Source organism: Xenopus tropicalis, chromosome 1, assembly GCF_000004195.4.
Source record: "Xenopus tropicalis strain Nigerian chromosome 1, UCB_Xtro_10.0, whole genome shotgun sequence".
Lineage (NCBI taxonomy): Eukaryota > Metazoa > Chordata > Amphibia > Anura > Pipidae > Xenopus > Xenopus tropicalis.
The window spans coordinates 111,931,608-111,949,682 of NC_030677.2; the positions used below are offsets into that span (position 1 = coordinate 111,931,608).

The 18,075-nt window shown below is 38.6% G+C and overlaps 1 protein-coding gene across 2 annotated transcripts in view; it reads left to right on the forward strand.

Moving 5' to 3' along the window:
• nwd1 (NACHT and WD repeat domain containing 1) overlaps positions 1-18,075 on the forward strand; it is a 31,923-nt gene that overhangs the window by 12,751 nt on the left and 1,097 nt on the right. For both annotated transcript variants that reach the window (XM_002934378.4, XM_031906892.1), the window contains 13 exons: positions 863-1,066; positions 1,895-2,054; positions 2,148-2,265; positions 3,494-3,658; positions 3,953-4,147; positions 7,398-7,520; positions 8,163-8,359; positions 11,223-11,501; positions 13,477-13,567; positions 14,628-14,782; positions 15,029-15,305; positions 15,569-16,119; positions 17,480-17,585. In XM_002934378.4, the coding sequence (XP_002934424.2) occupies positions 863-1,066; positions 1,895-2,054; positions 2,148-2,265; positions 3,494-3,658; positions 3,953-4,147; positions 7,398-7,520; positions 8,163-8,359; positions 11,223-11,501; positions 13,477-13,567; positions 14,628-14,782; positions 15,029-15,305; positions 15,569-16,119; positions 17,480-17,585 (2,621 nt within the window). The remainder of the gene's footprint in view (positions 1-862; positions 1,067-1,894; positions 2,055-2,147; positions 2,266-3,493; positions 3,659-3,952; positions 4,148-7,397; positions 7,521-8,162; positions 8,360-11,222; positions 11,502-13,476; positions 13,568-14,627; positions 14,783-15,028; positions 15,306-15,568; positions 16,120-17,479; positions 17,586-18,075) is intronic.

Sequence of the window (18,075 nt, forward strand, 5' to 3'; positions counted from 1 at the left end):
CATTTTTCATGGAAAGGGCAGCTTTTGTAAGTAATTGTTACTTGAAATCCCTAAACCTGACTGTTTTGCCAACCTGACTGTCCCTTCTCAACCTGTTAGTTATAACTTCTAATGCTAAGGGACTCCTGCTGCACAAATATGGCAGCCCCCTCATAGAGGAACATGGGGGATCAGATTGGTAATGTAAAAGCATCAAGAAGTACTTTTATTGCAAAATTATAAAGTTCATGCAAAGACAATGTTATGATATATTTAAAAACAGTTTAATTTTAGGTGTCAGTATCCCTTTAATATATGTAAGTGATGTAAAAGTTACTCTACAATGTAGTTTTTATAATACAACTTTTTGTTATTTTAAAAAAGAATAATGTCTAGCCGGAACAAATATACATACCCTTTACATATAAAAGTATAGATGTAGAATAGATTATGTGGAATGCTTGCGACCTGGGGTTTTCCAGATAAGGGGTCTTTTTGTAATTTGGATCACCATTCCCTAAGTCTATTAAAAACATTTAAACATTAAATAACCCAAATATTATATTGTTTTGCCACCAAAACATACAATATACTGCTTTATTATTGCAGAGGAAAAAGCAAATACATTTTAAAATTATTTGTTTAAAACGGTCTCTTTGGGAGATGGTCTTTCTGTAATTATTACCTTCTAGATTTTAGTTTACAGTATCCTATTCCTGTATATGAAATATGTATTATAGCACAATGAAACAGATGGGATGGACCAATTCATTTTGTATACACACTGAATATTTATATTTTTCAAATAGTGGGACTATTTGCAACACACATTGTCAGATCTGACCTTATACCTGATACTTTTTGGTTTGAATGAGAATTTTAGGAGTGGACTGTCAGAGGCAGAGTTGAAGGATATACTGTCTTTGGATGATGAGGTTCTTGCTGATATATACCAGTACTGGGCTCCACCAAGCAATGATTTAATACGATTTCCCACCCTCCCATGGACCCGTCTAAGAAATGATTTGGAAGGGTACTTGGTGGAACGACAAGCAGATGGGAGCACTGTCCTGGGACTCTATCACAGGTATGATGAACATGGACTTAAACAATGAAAATAATATTTTGTGCCAGTTGCTAAAGTCTTTCTCACAGAAAACAAAGTGCAAACTTTAAAAAATTAGGTGACAACTGTATGATATTCAACTCATGTCAAAAGTGCACAAATAAACAAAACCAACATAAAGTCGAAAGTGAACATAAAAAACATAAACCAACTGAGTATCTGCAGGTATCAAGTATGGTGAAAAAATGTAACACACCAAAGTAACTACGGTGTTCAGCTTCAGGGTAGTAGATATCCATAACTGCCATAAACAGAAGATACTTCTGTGGCCCAGCATTTTTTTTAACCGTTCATTTTTCAACTTCATTCTTCCTATTAAGTCATGTGCAGAGTGTTTAGATACAAATCATACTAAAATAATTACAGGTATGGGGACCTGTTATCCAAAATGCTTGGGACCTGGGGTTTTCTTGATAAGAGGTCATTCTGTAATTTGGATCACCATACCTATAAATTATTTAACGTTAAATAACCCTAATAGGACTTAATGTTTCTTATTAATACAGAGAAAAAGGAAATCATGAAAAATATGAATTACATGTATTTGCTTATAATGGAGTCTATGGGAAATGGCCTTCCTGTAATTTGGAACTTACTGAATAGCGGAGCTAATGCCTGTACTTTATTCTAACTAAAACTGTATTTCTCACATTTGCCTGTTTATTTTTTAACCATTAGCTTGTATTACAGAAATCACTTTTGTTATATGTTTCATCTCTGCAGAAAACACTGAAACCAAATTACAAATGATTTGGTTCTTCTTTTATGGTATTTTCTTCCTAATTGCAGACAGTTTATTGAAGTGGCTCGAGACACCTACCTGACCAACACAGAGAAGAGCAATAGACATGGCACACTGGCAGATTACTTTATGGGCAAGTGGAGCATGGGCACTAAGCGTCCAATTCTCTTACCGCTAATCAATAAGTCCTTGAATGCAGACAGAAAGGTAATCTTCTCAGTTATCAATTATCAAAACTCACTGGTAATCCTAGAACCCTGTGTAATCTGTTGTATTGGTATAACTTTCCCTACACTCTAGGTAGCATCACAGCCACTGTGGTTCTCAGATAACATGCCCAACCGGAGAAAAATGAGCGAGCTTCCCTATCACTTGCTGAATGCAGGATGCATTGATGAACTACAAGGGGAAATATTGGGTAGGAACAAGAACTTAAATTTGAAAGATGTAGCACCTAATGATTATCTGTAAGAGCTAACCTGCTATAATTTATGTTATTTGCATCAAGTTGAGTAAAAAAAGGCAATGTTTCTGCTAACACAATATTGATATTGACATATGCCATTGACACATGCCATAATTTTTGGACATTTGTAGTTCAGGTCTAGCATTTTAAGGTCCCCTATCCTTATAACAAGATTACAGATAAACAAAGTCTTTGATTAAATTTGGAAGTGTCTCTCTTAACTGACTTTCAGGCTGAGCTTTGGAGTATTAAGAGAGGAAATAGACATTCTTACTAAATCTTACATTACCTGGTTGAGCTCCAAGCACTGCCCTATGCTTCCTAGAGGAAGACAATTATAGGATTATATTAGCAATGCAGTTTTAATTAAGGCTAATTTATGCTTTGCTAGTAAAAAGAACAATGCATGAGTAACAGAAGTTTTTTTTAATTAAAAATGTTTAGAAATTTACAGATTTTTCCAACCAAGAGATAAGATCAACTGAACATATACAAATATGAGGATTTACCTTAAAAAGATATTTACAGACAGAAATTAGAATGACATAGTCTTAAGGTAAAATATTTTCAACATATCTGAGTTTAAAAAATTCCAGGGTCTCCTCCTTGCCACAAATTGGCAAAATGGCAAATTGTTTAGATATGATGCTAGATAGTTCTTCAAATAAATAAATTTTGACAACTATATGCATCCATTCTTTTACAGTACAAGGGGCATTTTTACTTCCTCAGAAAGGTATTAAAAATGTTGCTGTGTTCAGTTGGTAGTGTTTATAAGTTGATATGGGCATATCCAAATGGAACAGCAACACATATGCTGGGGTATCTGATATAGAGAATTTGAAAATAGTGAATTCTGTGCATCCCTATTGGGGCACTACTTGAAACATGCACCCAGTACCTACCTGATGCCTGATAGTACTATCCAGGTAACATTTTATTTTTATAATTAGTTTCTTGTTCTGCTCATGTATGGCCAGCTTTACAGTGCAACCATTTACACTACAAGCAATGCTTTTGCCATGAGTCATTTATGAATATTCATGTGATTAGTTAAACACAAGAATTTGGTAGGTTACAGTTTTGTCACTACATTGGGTGCACCCCACACAGAACTCTTTGCTGAAGTCCGCTAAACTCTTGCTCTACAGATGTTTACATTTTACTGATATCTTTGCAGGTAACATGGACTGGATATCTAGCAAAATTGTTTCCTGTGGAATTCAGAGTGTGATCAAAGATTTTGAGATGAGCGTGAAATTAATAAGTAGTAGGGAAATAATGCTTCTGCGGGACACATTAAGGCTCTTCCAACCCACTATTAATTTTATTGAAGGTGTCATAGGTAAGTATTATGAGCATATCTTGGTATAAAAGCTAGATAAGAGACATAAGGAGTTGTTTACAATCCCTGTGCAGAAGTGCAAGAGCATGAAGGGGCACAAGAGCGGCAATTCTGCAGTAGCAGAAGAAGTGTTGAAGCCTGTGTCCCATTCCATGTCTGAAATAAATAGGCTGCCTGAGATATATTTGCGCTCAGTTTTGCATCCATTTTAGTGATTTGCGCTTGGGTTGGTAAATGAGTGCTAGCAAGGTTTTTGTATTGAAGTCAGTACATTGTGTTTGCCTTCCAATACAGATCCTGTCATCGTATTCACAGAGATGTTGGCAAGGATGCACTTCTTCCAGTTGTCGTATCGTCTGATAGATGAATTGTGCCAGCAGTGCACTGGCTGGCTTCACCAATATCCTCATCCCACCTTTATTCCTACATGCGGTTTCTTTCAACCTCCTGGAGGACCTCTACAAACCACTGTCACAGGTTTCAAGAAAGGTACCTTGGGGAAGGATAAAACATACTAATTATTAAGCATATTTATTTATAGATTGTTCTGATCTATTTTTAGTAGGGATGTTCCAAATCCTGGCTAATTTGAATATGAAAATTCTGGTTCTTGTTTGGTCCCTATTCTGCAGACACTTTTACAGAGGATTTGACTCTAATCCAAAAATCATGGATTGGAAATATTTTTAATAAAGAGAGGACTAAAAGTGGTGGAAAGTGAAAGATATTGTTAGGGCCCTCAGCCCCTAAACATTCAGAACATAATCTATTCAGCACACATTTGTTACAACTGTGCATAAATTACGGAGGGTTGCTTACCAGGCCCCAGTTCATTTGGGCTGTCAGGAACACCCTGAGCACTTGATGAAGGGGCTTGTTCCCAAAATATTTCCTCGGCCTATGGATAAGCACTTATACGCAAGCTGAGTATCTGCCCCATGTGACAGTAGCCTAAGGGGCTATTTAAAGGAATGCTATCATGGGAAAACATGTTTTTTTTTTCAAAACACATCAGATAATAGAGCTTCCCCAGCATAATCCTGCATTGAAATCTGTTTTTCAAAAGCGCAAACAGATTTTTTTTTTTATATTTAATTTTGAAATTTCACATGGGGCTCATTTCCCAGGGTACTGCCATGTGACCTGTGCTTTGATAAACTTCAGTCACACTTTACTGCTGAGCTGCAAGATGGAGTGATATCACCCCCTTCCTTCCCCCCCCAGCAGCCGATCAGAAAAACCAATGAGAAAATAGCAAGATAGCAGCTCCCAGTAGATATCAGAATAGCCCTCAATAGTAAGAACTTCAAGTCTGGCTTGGGACTCCTCCAGTTATATGGGAGTAGGAGAAACAATAGGTTATCTGAAAGCAGTTCCATTGTGTAGCACTGGCTCCTTCTGAAAGCTCAGAATCAGGCACAATGCACTGAGATGGCTGCCTACACACCATAATTACAACAAAAAAAATACTTTTGTTGGTTAAAAATACAATTTTAAATGGTAGAGTGAATAATTTGCTATGGAAACAGTGTAATTTAGAAATAAAATGTACATAAAAATCATGACAGAATCCTTTTAAACCAGCCTCCTCCAACAATCTATGCTAGATCATTAGCCTTTCTGCTGTGACTAAGTGTGAGGGCAATGGTAGGGGGAGCTAGAGATGAGAAATGAAAGGCAAGTCTTAAAGGCAGGAGCTAATAAAGTACAGACAAGAAAAGGGTGACAAGGGCAAAGATCTAGAGGATGCTGCAGGTGAAGACTAGGACCAGGACAGGATGGGACAGAGCGGGCGAAATCTAGGATGAGAACAAGATGGACCAGAGCAGCCGAAGACTAGGACCAGGATGGGACGGGACGGAGCCAGCGAAGACTAGGATCAGGATGGAATGGGACAGGATGGAGCCAGGGAAGACTAGGACCAGGACAGAATGGGACAGGATGGAGCAGGCGAAAACTAGGACCAGGACAGGATGAGATGGAGTGGGTGAAGACTAGGACCAGGACAGGATGAGATGGAGAGGGTGAATACCAGGATCTGGACAAAACTAGGACCAGGACAGGATGAGACAGAGTGGGGGAAGACTTAGAGCAGGCAGAGAAAAGGAGCCAGAGCAGGGAAAAAGAGCTAGGGACAAGCCACAGTGCTCAATAAAAGGCCAATGCTCAAGCAAGGATTTTGAGGAGGGCTGGGCTTATATAGGGCAGAGTCAGGTCTGATTGGCTGACCCCACCTAAACAATAAGGCTGCTGGGGTGATGTAACAAAGCCCAGTATGCAGGTGAAATGGAGAATAAATGAGCAATGAGCTCTTGCTGTCTGCTCTCCTGGCTCAATGGAGAGCAGCCAGCAATGAAGAGGTCTCGGGATCAAACCCCAGCAGAGCCTTACACTTAGGGGCACATTTACTAACCCACGAATCCGAATTGGAAAAATTCCGATTGGAAAACGAACATTTTGCGACTTTTTCGTATTTTTTTCGATTTTTTCGGCGCCTTTACGACTTTTCGGAAATTGTCGTGACTTTTTCGTTACCAATGCGATTTGCGCGAAAAAACTCGATTTTTTCGTAGCCATTACAATGCGCTCGTATCTTGTCGCGACTTTTTCGTATTGAGCGCTCGTAAGCGGCGGGCGAAACTTTCAGACTTAGCATGATTTTGGAAGCCTCCCATAGGACTGAATGGCACCCTGCAGCTCCAACCTGGCCCAAGAAAAGTCACCATACTGAAGCTTGAATGAATCCGAATCTTTCGTACTTGGCGCGAAGGCTACGAAAAAGTCGCGACTTTTCGCGCAAGTAGTAACGCTACGAAAAAATCGCCAGATTTTGCGCAACATTCGGAATGGCAACGAAAAAGTCGCGTCAATTTTCCAAAAAATCGCCAAATACCGATCATTACGAAAAAAAAACGCAATCGGACGCATTCGGCCCATTCGTGTGTAAGTAAATGTGCCCCTTAGCCTTCTGTTCCAACTCCTGAGATTCTGTTCCTGTTTCCTGAATACCTTGCTCCTGAATCCTGTAAGTCTGTTCCTCCACTGCCCTCTGTTTGGATTTTTTGCCCTGACCCTACGCTTGTTTTTGGACTTGATTGATTGTAGCCTGCCCCGACCATTTTCTTTAACTTTGTAGATTGTAAGCTCTTTTGGGCAGGGCCCTCTTCACCTCTTGTATCAGTTATTGATTGCTTTATATGTTACTCTGTATGTCCAATGTATGTAACCCACTTATTGTACAGCGCTGCGGAATATGTTGGTGCTTTATAAATAAATGTTAATGTAACTAGGACTTTGTTTTCTGTCTCCTCCTAATGTTCATCTCTGCTGAGTCCTTGGTGTTTTCATTGTTAAATCTTTTTGTAAAACCCAGCTTTTGTAAAGCAGTATGTTCTTCTCAGCACATTGGCTCCTTGGTAAATTATTGGGTAATTCCGATATGGGCAATGTTCCCTAGAACTATTTTTTGTCTACATGACCACAAACATCTTTTGACAGCCCTTTAAAGATATGGTTGCTTTTGAATAAGATCTAAGTTATATATTTCACAAAATTCTCTTAGATACACTAGCATTAAAATGTTTGTGAGCACTTACAAGCTCATGGCTTAGAGAGAACATTGCTCCTGGGGCCCCCACTGGCTTTGCTGCCTCTACTATTAGGTCTGACAGACAAAAAATCAGCAACCTGACAGAGATCTATACATTTATAACATACCATTGATGCCTTTCACCTTTAGGTGTCACTGTTATGGAACTTTGCCCCGACCATGATCTTCTTGTGGTGGGATCTGAAGATGGGATTATGATTGTGTGGAACATAAAAGATATTGAAGTCATACATACTTTAACAGGCCACAACGGTAAGTGTTTACCATACATTTCTTGTATAATGGATTTCAGTGGAAAAAAATATGAACACAACTCTTTAATGCAATTTCTATCAAAGTTCTTATACAGTCATAATTTAGTCAGTTAAATTCCAAATACTTAACGCTTAAATAACTCATGGAGAATTTTTGTGATTTCGGTGAAAACTGTGTTGTTTCCTGTGCTGTGGTATAACTAGATATTACTGGGCCTCACAGCAAATTTTTGGTAAATTGACCTCTATGCTTTTGGGCTCCCCTTCAACCGCAGAGTCTGCTTCCTCTGTAATTATGCCCCCATGTCCCTGTGGCTTACAATGTTGAGACACAATAGGCTATATATAGTTTATGAGAAAACATTGTTTAATGGTTTATCACATAAAAACTATGGGCAAGATAATTCATTTCCATTTTTCCCCATAACGTTTTCATGTTATAAGCAGTGAGATAAGTTTTTATCATTGAATTGCTTCTGGTTCTATGGAAAAATGTGGAACTGAATAAAAATATAAGCTCTTCTCATCAAACTGAATCTGGCCCAATGTGAGCCTTTCACAATTATTTTTAAACCTTAAAAAAATGTATTCCATATAGTTCCCCCTATAGACATAACATTGACTTTGCCTTCCCTAACAGATGGGATACGGTGCATTAAAATGTTTGAGAAGGGGACCAGAGCTGTCTCTGGCTCATTAGATCACACTTTGCTGTTGTGGAACTTAGTGACTGGTAAGCAATATCTGTGCATTCATGAAGACCATACAACCTATGAGAATGCTTATCTGCATGTGGATGAGAAGAACAGTATCATATACTCAGCAGCAGGGTCACAGGTATTTTTTTTTTTTTTTACAGAAATTATGTTACATTTGGCAATAAAATAATGGGTTAGGCGAATACCTTCTGTTTTAATAAGGCTCTAAGTGCTAAAAAATCCTGAATTTGTAAGAGGCATGAAACAGTTACAACTATTGCTAGTTCTGTGCACTGCTCACTCCTTTTGCTGATCCTTCAGCACCCGACTTTTCAACCACAGGAAATTGCACTAAACCTGTGCTAAACCCACTCCACACGTCCAGACCACCAGAAATGGGGAAACACTCTCCCACCTGACCCCTGACCAGACCCCTCACCTCCTGAACCTACCATAGGTGAGTTACTTGGGGCCATAATTGAGAGTTGCACCGTGACCACCACTCAGCTGGAGGAGATTAAGATAGACCTTTTATTACCACATCATGACCTACAGAATATTAGAGCAGAGAGCACACTACATAATTAGAAAACAGAGTATCTCAAGTAGATGCTGTTCCCTGCATGCAAGCAGACATACATGCCACTAAACAGCACCCCCAGCAAACCATAACTAAAATAGGCTTTGCCGTAACAATGTGCGTATAATAGGTCTACCTGAAAGAGCAGAGGGGCAGCAATCTGAACTTTTTATAGAAAAATGGCTGAAAGACACTGTGGGCCAGGACACTTTCTCCAGTTCATTTGTGGTTAAAAAATGACTCAAAGATGCTCACATTCCCCCATTTGAAGCATATGACTTGCTGACTCGCAAAGTGATGCAAGGATCCCTTCCATGGGGAGGGAGGTCTCCCCACTCCAATCCTAGACACTAAAGCGAACCAACAACCAGTAGTAAACTGGCTATAGCTCCAAGGCAACCTAACACTAGAACCACAGTTAGTCCTTCCTTCATCGAAAAGGATCCAACAGAATACTATCCTTCACATCAGAACCAGTAACACCTCCTGAATGGCCTGCCACATTGTGAATACCCCGTGCCAACAGGATAAGGACATCAGTTGGGACTGCAGCCCACCTAAAAACTTACCAGACTCCTTGCGGCCTGATATAATCCATGAAATGCCCTTTGTTATCTTAGTTAAGTTGGATACCTTTGTAGATCCTTCTTATAAAGAAACATGTTGGGTCTACACTGTGGTACACTCTCCTTCACTAACTACAGTCTTACCATCTTGGAGAACCTGCCAGAGGTGAAACCCACTAACCAATATGGTCATTCTCTCATTTAAGCTCTCACAATTATGTGCACAAGAATGATGTTGTTTCATGGTCACCCAGATTGAATTGGGCTATATTCATTGGGTTTCCATCTGCACTTAGGAGCCCAGTTTGATAACTGTTCGGTATGAGACCCGCCCATGGGTGGTGGGTAGGGAGGGAGTTGGGGTGATGGGAATTGTTACTTACATCAGATTACAAAAGTTTTTTAAAATAATTGTGGTTATGTATATGTGTCTGCCACTTATTTACCTCAGTCCAGCAATGAATTGGCCTCATAGCTAATTGCAAAGCTAGTAGTCGACAACCTCTGTTGACTGTGTACTCTCCTGGAACATAAAAGGCCATTATTCCAAATACAAACGAAGCCCAGTCTTTAACTACCTTAAACAGAGACCATGCAATATCCTTATGTTCCAAGAGACTCACTTAACTGGGCAAAAAATCCTTGCTTTATGAAAATCTTGGGAAGGCTGGTCATACCACATACCACCTACCACCTACTCTCCACCACTTACTCTTGGGGGGGGGGTCTCAATTCTAGTAAAGAAAAGTCTACATTTTGAATTCATTGAGATTGTGTCTGACCATTTAGGTCGTTACCCGATCATACAAGTTAATACAGCAAATAAACCCCTGTCATTGTTTAACCTTTATATCCCACCAACATTCTCTTTGGACATACTAAATCAGACAATGAGTAAATTAGCTCTGCATAATAAGTGATTTTAATTCATGTACAGACCCATCTCCTGATAGTCAAAATTTCTCCACTCCGGTCCTACGAGATTTTTTTGCTGTTCCAAGACCTTAAGTACCTGGGCAATCTCCTGGTGAATTTTACCTTTCCTATCTAAGTTCACTAACTACAGAACACATCGTACACACTCCAGACGCCCACAAACTGGTTTCTCAAATTTACAGTGTATTCCTCTCCACAAAACCTCAGGATTAAGTGGAACGCAATCAAAATTCGACCTGATCTGGACCCCATGGCTTGAAGCAAGATGGGACTGACCCTGTACAACAGGGATCCCCAACCTTTCTTACTTGTGAGCCACAGTCAAATGTAAAAAGATTTGGAGAGCAACACAAACATCATAAAAGTTTGTGGAGGTACCAAATAAGTGCTAAGATTGGCTATTAGGTAGCCTCTATGCACACTTTCAGCTTACAGGAGGCTTTATTTGGTATTAAATCTTGTTTTTATTCAACCAAAACTTGCCACCAGGTCAGAAATTAAAAAAATAACTACCTGGTTTGGGGGCACTGAGAGCAACATCCAAGGGGTTGGTGAGCAAAATGTTGCTCTCGAGCCACTGGTTGGGGATCACTGCCATACAACATTGTTAACCAGCTAACCCAAAATTAGATCTACTATTCTTTAGTTTATGCTTAACATTACTCTTATTGTCTGACCTGATGGATAATCTGTATTATGAACATTGATATTGAAATTTGTATGTTAATTAAAAATTTGCCTTTGCAATATAAGCGACATGCAAATGACTGCTTAATGTTCCGTGGCCAACTATACATCCAGAACCACTGGTTTAATAGCACAGGTACAGCCTAATTGTTCAGAGCCATAAATCTGACTATTGTAATCCTTTTCTTGTTCTAGGAAACAACAATGTATCTGTTATTTTTTTTTCTGGTTAGGTCTATGCTTGGAAGATAGAGTCAGGAGCTCCTCTACTAAATCTTTCTCCTGGTGTTCCTAATTTCCCATTGCAAGCTGCAGTGTTTTGTGCTCATCAACTGCTTATTACTGTGACGGAGGGTGGAACAGTACATCTTTGGGACAGTGCCACAGGCGAGCTAAAGGGATCAAGGCAGCTTCCTGGAGTGGGTGGAGAAGATGCAAATCCAGTGTGTAGTTGCTTCATCCCCAGACATGGAAAGATGGTGGTTGGATTCGAAAATGGCTTCTTAGCAGTGGTAAAGTATAAACTTTCAAGTCCCCATCCTCCATAATGTGCATGATACATATAAGACTTGGGTTGCACCCATAGGTGGAGGGTGACTTTTTTGTTTGGGGAGGCTAAAGATGGCCCATACATAGACTGACCTAAAGCTAATGTGAGACTTAGTGGATTCGCTGCTGGTGTAAAAAATTAACCTCCAAACTACCTCTTGCCGTTCCCACTGACTTCCAGGGATACTGTACAAAAGTGTGGGTGGGGGTACTTTTTTTTACCCTAAAATGCTTAGGATGTAAAAGTATTCATACGTGCACTTCTGTGAGGGGGATCTGCAAACATTTGTGTTTGTGATTAGTTAGCTTAAAGGGGTAGTTCACCTTTAAATTCACTTTTAATATAATGTAGACTGATATTCTGAGACAATTTACAGTTGGTCCTCTTATTTTTATTTTTTGGTTTTTCAGTTATTTAGCTTTTTGTTCAGTAGCTCTCCATTTGTTAATTTAGCGGCTGTCTGGTTGCTAGGGTCTTATTTACCCTAGCAACCAGAAAAGTCCAGTTGTTTTAGACTTAATTCTACTAGATACTATATAAGAGTCCATTTAACATGTGAAAGGCACGGTGCAAGAATAGGCTTAGTCCACCATTTTTTTGGTTTCTCACTCTGTTTGAATTTCTGCAGGTTTCAACACTCTACTTTAGGCCCAGCATGCTTGATATATGTCCCATGTAATTTGTGATGAGAACCAATGCACTGCAAATGCATGGGGAACCCAGTCTGCCAGTAATTCCAGGATTTGCTCTGCAGGTTGCATCAATGGACACAACTAACATTATAAATGGTCACACGCTTATGTGTGCAAAGCATTGATCTTTATTTTTCCCCTAAAAACTTTCCTTTTTTACTTAAATAGTGTTGATTACGATATCTAATTAAAGGCAAGAAAATGGCCTAGCATAATCTGTCTTCCTATCAGATGTATGGGCCTTTAGACTTTTCATATCCTCTTTATACAAAATGCGGAAATGATTACATTTATTTGTTAAATCTTATAGGGGCAAATTTTAGTACAGGTATGGGATTTGTTTTCCAGAATGCTCGGGACCTGGGGTCTTTCGGATAAGGGATCTTTCCATAGTTTGGATCTCCATGCTTTAAGTTTACTAAAAACTAATTTAAACATTAAATAAACCCAATAGGATTGTTTTCCATCCAATAAGGATGAATTATATCTTAGCTGGGATCAAGTACAAGGTACTGTTTTAATACTACAAAGAAAAAGGAAATTATTTCTAAAAATTAGAATCATTTGTTTAAAATGGAGTCTATGGGAGATGGCCTTTCCGTAATTCGGAACTTTCTGGAAAATGGGTTTCCAGATGACGGATCCTTTATCTGTAGTTGATTTATCTGCCACCTGACTGGTGACTGGAACCAATACCTGTTAATCAGTGAATTGTGATTGCAGAATGTGCTTCACATAATCATGTGGAGAGTCATACCAATGCACAGATGCAAGCTAACAAGAGGACTTTACACTGCCTCAAGCCTGGGGTAAAGCTAACTTACCTTGCAATGAATTTACAGATCATGTGCTGCTAGTTATTTAGCATGTATCCAGTATTCCAGTATTTAAGTTCATGTTGCCCATCTTTTCTCTAATTTATGACAGCTACAATATAATGTAGATATCATTTTCACAGTATGTCGGCAGATAAGTCCTATCAAGTCATAGGGAAAAAATGGTTGCTAACTAACATCTATACTGAATAAATATTAAAGGCATATACTGAAATGCCTAGTAGTTATCCAGCGGCAGTTATGCAATCCTATATGAGAAAGGTTTCATCCTATAAGTGTGTAGAAAGCCATGAAAAATAATGGCCCCTGTTTATCTCCAGTTAAGTACTAAACCTTTATATTTGACAAATAAATGTAGTACATCTGCATGTTAAGAACTGATCAATATGCAGCTGTTCTTACACCATAGATTTCTTCAGGCGGAGGTGTTTCAACTGAGAAAATGTCCAGTGCAGTGGTGTTTGTGGTGCCATCAGAAGATGAGTCCCTCTTTGCTGCTGGTAAGAAATAGGTGACTATTGGAGAGAGAAAATGTAGAAAATGAACCTATAAATACAGCATGAAAAGAGAGAAGGATAGGTGGGTAAGAAATAAAATAATAGGCAAGAATGTGGTACACACAAATTGAACCAATTCACATATTTTGCCATATAGAACAGAATTTTAAAACAAATTATTAGCATCAGAGGGGATGTCTTTTAAACTTCACAAACACATTTCTTGACTTTAAGGGGCAGATTTATCAAAATGTGATTCTATTCATTCCTATGGGATTTTTAGAAGTGCATTTATCAAATGGTGAAAGTTAGAACTCACCATGTAATAAATACGCATTTAAAAATCCCATAGGAATGAATAGAACATTGGTGGGTTTTTGTCTATTAAACTCTAAACTCACATTTTGATAAATCTGCTCCTTAATGTTTACATTATATTATGCAATGCTCTGTCAAAGCTCCAGCTATTATATGGCATGTCACCTATGACATCACCATGGAGGTGTACAATGAAATGAAAGCCATATCTGTTCTTTGCCAGTATTCACATACATGTAAGGGTAAATAAAAACAAATGGATGTCCAGGTTTAAATTAAACATAACAATAAACACTAAACCATGATAAAGAAAAATTATGCATTTTCTGTTTATTTCATCCAGGGTTTACGCACTATAAAAGAAGTGTTAGAGCTTTTCATCTACAAATATATGGAAAAATTTTTTAGAATTTTCCTTTGTATCTCTTTTTATAAACTTCTTTTATAAACACTTTTTACCCAAAATAAATTACAAATCAAAAACTGAAGAGCTTTAATATGCTTTGAAACAGAAGATATTTTAAATATTTAACTGCTATGCAATATAAGCTAGTGGCGTTGGTCATTTAAGTGTGGTAAGATCTGGCTACACATATGAATGGTCAGTTGTACAGCTGCCAGCCTGGCTCTTGCAGTTTGTCCAATGTGCTTTCAATCATCTGGTTTTATGTTTTGGCTAATCTAGGTGGACGAAATTGTGTGAAATGGTCATTTCATGTGCCCAGCTTTACACTCTCTTTCTTAGGATTTGGAAAGCAGGTCCAGATTTTTCGGGCTGATTCAAACGCACTTAGGACATTCCTAGATTCACCTCTGGAACATGAGGATTTTGTGAAATCTGTAGTAATCAACAATGGGAGAAACATTATATTAACTGGATCCCAAGATGAAACCATCAGGGTAAGAAAAGGCACACACTCTGCAATGGAGACAGCAGACCCAAAATACCCTAAAGTATACAGTATATTGAAATAAAAACATGGTCCAAGAAATGGACAGTATGGGACACCAGACTGTTGAATGTTTTAAATAAAATAAACATGCAAAATATAATAGGGGTATTTTAGTAGTTATTTAATGCATATGTTATTATCATCATAAACTTAAAGGCTTGAAGTAACTCTTTTTTTTTTATCTTATAAATAGATATGGAGTCTGTCTCACAGAGGTACTCTGCTGGATACTTTCTATGGCATGGGTGTTTCTGTCACTTCATTGGCACTGCATGGTGGGACATTAATATCATCCTCAAAGAATGCCTACTATCTAAAGCTTTGGACCCTGGACTATGATCAGCAGCACAAAACACTTACTCCTTTTCAAGAACGCAGTGGCTGTGTCGCGCTCTCTGATGCAGGAAACAGAGTGTATTTTCCCAAGACTGGTGACAAACACAAAATTGTTGTCTGGGACTCTAAGCAAGGTAAATGTGTCAGAAGGGCAACCAGATAGATCAGACACACTAACAGAGCAACTTTGGTCAGTAACTGAGGAAACAGTAGGCATCAAAACACATGCCACAGTATTAGATACAAGGTTTTTTTTATAGATGTTAAATGTTTAATATACAGTTACAACATATGCCAAGTTTATGCTCAACATAAATATAGAGATTTTAAAATAACCTATTTCTAGTGCGAATTAATGTGTGCTGCATGATATATATGTGTATATGTAAATTTGCAGGTAGAATGGCTGATATTGTGGAGGCCTCTGCAGAAGTGAAGTGCTTGGAGGTGGCTGAGAACAGCAGAATTTTGTTTGTTGGGCTAACTTCAGGAACTGTCCTGGCATTCCCTCTGGATCAGAAACAGGATGTTGCGTGCATTCCACCCCCTGGAAACAACATGGAGGTGGTCTGCCTATCACTGAGCAAGCAGGAAAACCGACTAGCTGTGGCATACCACAATCTCATACTACTTTATGATGTTACCAAGGGTGACCCACTTCCAGTGCTAGATGGTCCCATCCACTCAGTCCATCCAGGCAGCACAAGTTCTATTTGTAAAACAGCTGTCCTAGAGGATCAGAGACTTCTGTATGGGATGGCCAGTGGAGAGATATATCTTTTTAATTGTGAGATGGATAATACTTGCCAGCTGGAGCCACATGAGCGCTGTATCACATGCTTGGAAACCAGCAACAGTGAGACTCTTGCATTAAGTGGCTGCGAGGACTCTGTGCAACGTCTTTGGAACATTGACAGTGGCCAGTGGGTGCATGAGATGTGTTACAAGGTATCAAGTTCTTTCTTATTTCCAAAATACACTCATGTGCAATAAATATAAACAACTAACACTGATTTACTGCAAGTAAAAGGAAAACTATACACCCAAACAATGTAGGTCTCTTTAAAAATATATTCCATAACAAGCTCATATGTAAAACCCTGCTTTATCTATATAAACCTTTTTAATGTTAATATACTTTTTTAGTAGAATGTGCTATTGGGTACTCCTAAATAGAAAATTACCATTTTAAGAATTAAGGGCCGCCTCCTGGGATCATAGGATTCACAGTGCACATAAACAAGCCAAGGCACACATACATGCTAGGCCCTATCAGCCAATTAATGGACAGAGTTCTGCCTTTTGCTTCCACACTTCTTCCTGTTACAGTTAGAGATGCTTTATTTCTGGTCATGTGATCTCTGAGGGAGCACACAGCCCATCACTAAATGGTGGACCAAGGGAAAGGATGTAAAAGGGCAATATTTACTGATATATATTCCAGTTTGGTGAGATTCTTTAGTAGGTCACTTAACATAATATCTGTTGGTTAAGTAATTATTCTAGAAGGTATAGTTTTCCTTGAGAATCTATTGATTTGCTCATCAAAATTTGTACATTAGAGGGTAGCAGTACAGTCCTTCCAAAATCTTGCTTCCTAGTGCCCATTTACAGAGCACTTGCAGGGATTTAGGTGCAGCCTGGACCTTGCATCTTGTACTGGATCCAGCACAACGTCCAAGATGCAGCCTGTACTTAAAGCCTGCCATGGGGAGGTAAGTAAGTACAGGGTTCTGTCACACCATGCACCCCCTAACTTGCATGTTTGAATGTTGTGCCATCCCAAACCTACCCCACACAAATACAACACTTCCAAACGGAGTCTCAGGTCTTTTCACTCTATTTTTGAGCACAAACATGGGCCAAAGTGCAAACAACCTTGAGTTTTTCATTTATTTTAGCATTTTACACAATGCAGTTATAAGGTTACATGTCCGGGAAGAGTACATTTTGAGAGCGGAAGATGTATCTCTAGACCTGTATTTATACAGCATGTTAGGCACTTTTGTGGGATGTAAACTCCTATAGAAAAGTGATAGATATTTTTGCAACCAGTCTTCAAATATAACATTGCCACTATATAATATATATATATATATATGTCAAATAAACTGGATATAGGTGGTACCTAGCTTTGCAGCCTATGGTAGTAATTCTTTTCAGTATGTCTGCAGTACTGCCTTGGTACTTGCCTACAGGTACCATAAGATATATGTCGTTGGGGTTTTTCATTTATTTTATTTTCAGTTTTCATTTATAAGGTAATGGTATGTTTTAACTGTTGTGCTTTAATCATTCTTCCAAACAGGGATTTTTCTTCCAAGGTGTAGACTGTGCCTGCTTCTCCAAAGATGATCGGTTTATTTTTACTGGATCTCAAGATCGAGCCATTAAAGCATGGGATGTTTCAAGTGGTAAGTACCTGTCTTTAGTGTAACAGAAAACCCTGAATTTCCTTTCTAAAATAAACCTATAGAGCCAAACATATTTATAGCAACCCCACTGTCAAGGCCACAGAGATGTCAGGATCAGAGAATGTAAGGAATTAGGAGAAAGCGGGACATGGGAGAATACAAGTTTAATCAGCAAGATACCAAAGAGGTCATACCAATACACATAATCTATAGTTAAAACAAAGTTTACGGCAGGAAGCAATTAGTGCATAGGCCTTCACAGGCCAAGAGTTATGAATTCAGAGCAAGTCAAGCAATATAACTGCACCCCAAATGTTCAGACTGTGAACATGGACAATCAGGTGCTGTTCGAGGAACAAACATTTTGCAATTAAATGCAGAGTGTCACAAATGCAGGTTGCTAACTGTGAAGTTTGTATATTTTCACAATTTGAGAAGAAACAAAATTGAGAAAAACAATTGAGAATTTTTTTTATATACAGGTATATAT